The sequence below is a fragment of the Mesitornis unicolor genome, unplaced genomic scaffold (genome assembly GCF_000695765.1).
Source record: "Mesitornis unicolor isolate BGI_N332 unplaced genomic scaffold, ASM69576v1 scaffold18225, whole genome shotgun sequence".
In the NCBI taxonomy this organism is placed as follows: Eukaryota; Metazoa; Chordata; class Aves; order Mesitornithiformes; family Mesitornithidae; genus Mesitornis; species Mesitornis unicolor.
The window spans coordinates 26,521-28,373 of record NW_010185022.1 but is presented as its reverse complement, the minus strand read 5'-3'; the positions used below and the strand labels follow the sequence as shown (position 1 = coordinate 28,373).

Here is a 1,853-nt window from a genome sequence, read left to right as displayed (position 1 = left end):
GCAGTCTGCTGTGTAATTTAATATGTTTTTGGTAGATATATATGATAATGATAATAACCTCAGAATTTGTGAATTCTGGAACAGGCTACCCAGGGAGGTTGTGGAGTCTCCTTCTCTGGAGACATTCAAAACCCACCTGGATGCTATCCTGTGCAACCTGCTGTAGGTAGTCCTGCTTTAGCAGGGGTTTGGTCTAGATAATCTACAGAGGTCACTTCCAACCCCTACCATTCTGTGATCCTTTAAGTCCAGGCATGGAAGTCCAATAGTAATAAGATTTTCTCTGTTTTTACTGTGAGAATGGTTTGAGTTTTTGTAATATATTGAAATTAATGGTTTCTGCTGTAATTAAAATGACAAATTTCTATAAATAAATAAAAACACTAAGCACAAGGGAGTTATGGAAGCATCTTTTGCAAAAATTAGGTATAGTTAAAAGGTGCTTTGTTTCTGGTAGTTGTGTCAGAAAAAATATTGCAGTCTTTAGTAAGAAATGCCATAACTTATTCCTTTTGGTTTTTAGTATAAGCATTCCATTGTGCCACTGAGGATGTTGGATTCAAGCGAGATATAATTTTTAGATTTTCTTCTGAAAAACAGGGGATAATACCTTCTTGATAGTCATGGAGTTGGTATTGGATTATCTCTTACTAGTGCTATGGAGATATGAAACCCTACAGAGATTTTTAAATATTATTTAACAACCATGCAGGAACTGTACTAAAAAAATCATCATAATCACTCAATCTCTATATCATCGTTCCAGGTAGTGATATTTTGCTTGGTTCACTTTATTTGTTTAAAAATCAAAATAACTATTCTGAACTTCTAATCATAATGCACAGTTACACATCAGTATAGGACAAAAATATTAGTCTCTGTTCAAATAATTAAACCTTTGACGCTGTCATTTTTTATTTCCACTATTAATATTTACTCAGTAAATAGCCACATATTAATATCCTACCTGGAAATTTTAGAGGCAGATTAATCTCAGCATGTCTCTGGAAGATTGCCAGAGCTCTGGTAGCAGTCTTCTTCCTCTATTTGACTATCAGTTCTTTTGTTGCTTCATGTTGTGAGGCAGTGGACTTCTGCACGAGTGAGAGGGGCCAGCTTTTAGAATTCCAAGTTTCCATGGGAGAAGTCCTTTATCAGAGCTGTATTTAAAGTGTCTTGGCCTTAACTGCAAGAGTTCTGAGCTAATTTTCATGCAAATCTTTAAAATCTAATTACTTTGATGTAGTTTATTGAAAAACTTCATGCAAGTGCAGGTCAGTAATGAGCTCTCACAAAAAGTAATATTTTTCTTAATTTGACAGGTATGTCAGATTTATTGAAGAACCACCAAAAGCATTTAAAAACTTGTCAGTCATGGAAAGATTAGAGTTTAAGACTTCTGTATTATTTTGAATGAAAGACTTGTGTTCCACTGCTTGAAAAAAAAAAAAACCAAACCAACACACGCACCCTTTTCTACGAAAGTAATCGCCTGCATATGTGTACATCGACAAACTTCAAAACAATAGTCTTTTTAATGGGGATGAAGGGGCGGGGTAATATAAGGTATTAAAGTGTCTGCACAGATAGCAGCTACAGGTCTGTTTGTAGAACAGGCAAGTATTAATCAAATCTGGGATTTTGAAATGTGTAGGCATCAGCTTAGTATGTTGGATTAATCTAATTATTTACTTACTCTCTATTTTCTATACAGCCAGCAGCCAGCTTCGGGTGTAGCCTATTCCCATCCAACTACAGTTGCTAGCTACACGGTCCACCAGGCCCCAGTCGCTGCACACACAGTTACTGCAGCCTATGCTCCAGCAGCAGCTACAGTTGCCATAGCCAAGCCC

At 36.4% G+C, this 1,853-nt stretch overlaps 1 protein-coding gene across 1 annotated transcript in view; it reads left to right on the top strand.

Annotated features, from left to right (window-relative positions):
* Positions 1-1,714: 1,714 nt before the first annotated feature.
* LOC104540803 (zinc finger RNA-binding protein-like) overlaps positions 1,715-1,853 on the top strand; it is a gene marked incomplete at both ends in the record, with an annotated part of 26,655 nt that continues 26,516 nt past the window's right edge. The window contains 1 exon segment of the mRNA XM_010184694.1: positions 1,715-1,853. This exon segment is cut by the window's right edge and continues 27 nt beyond it. Coding sequence (XP_010182996.1) covers positions 1,715-1,853 — 139 coding nt within the window.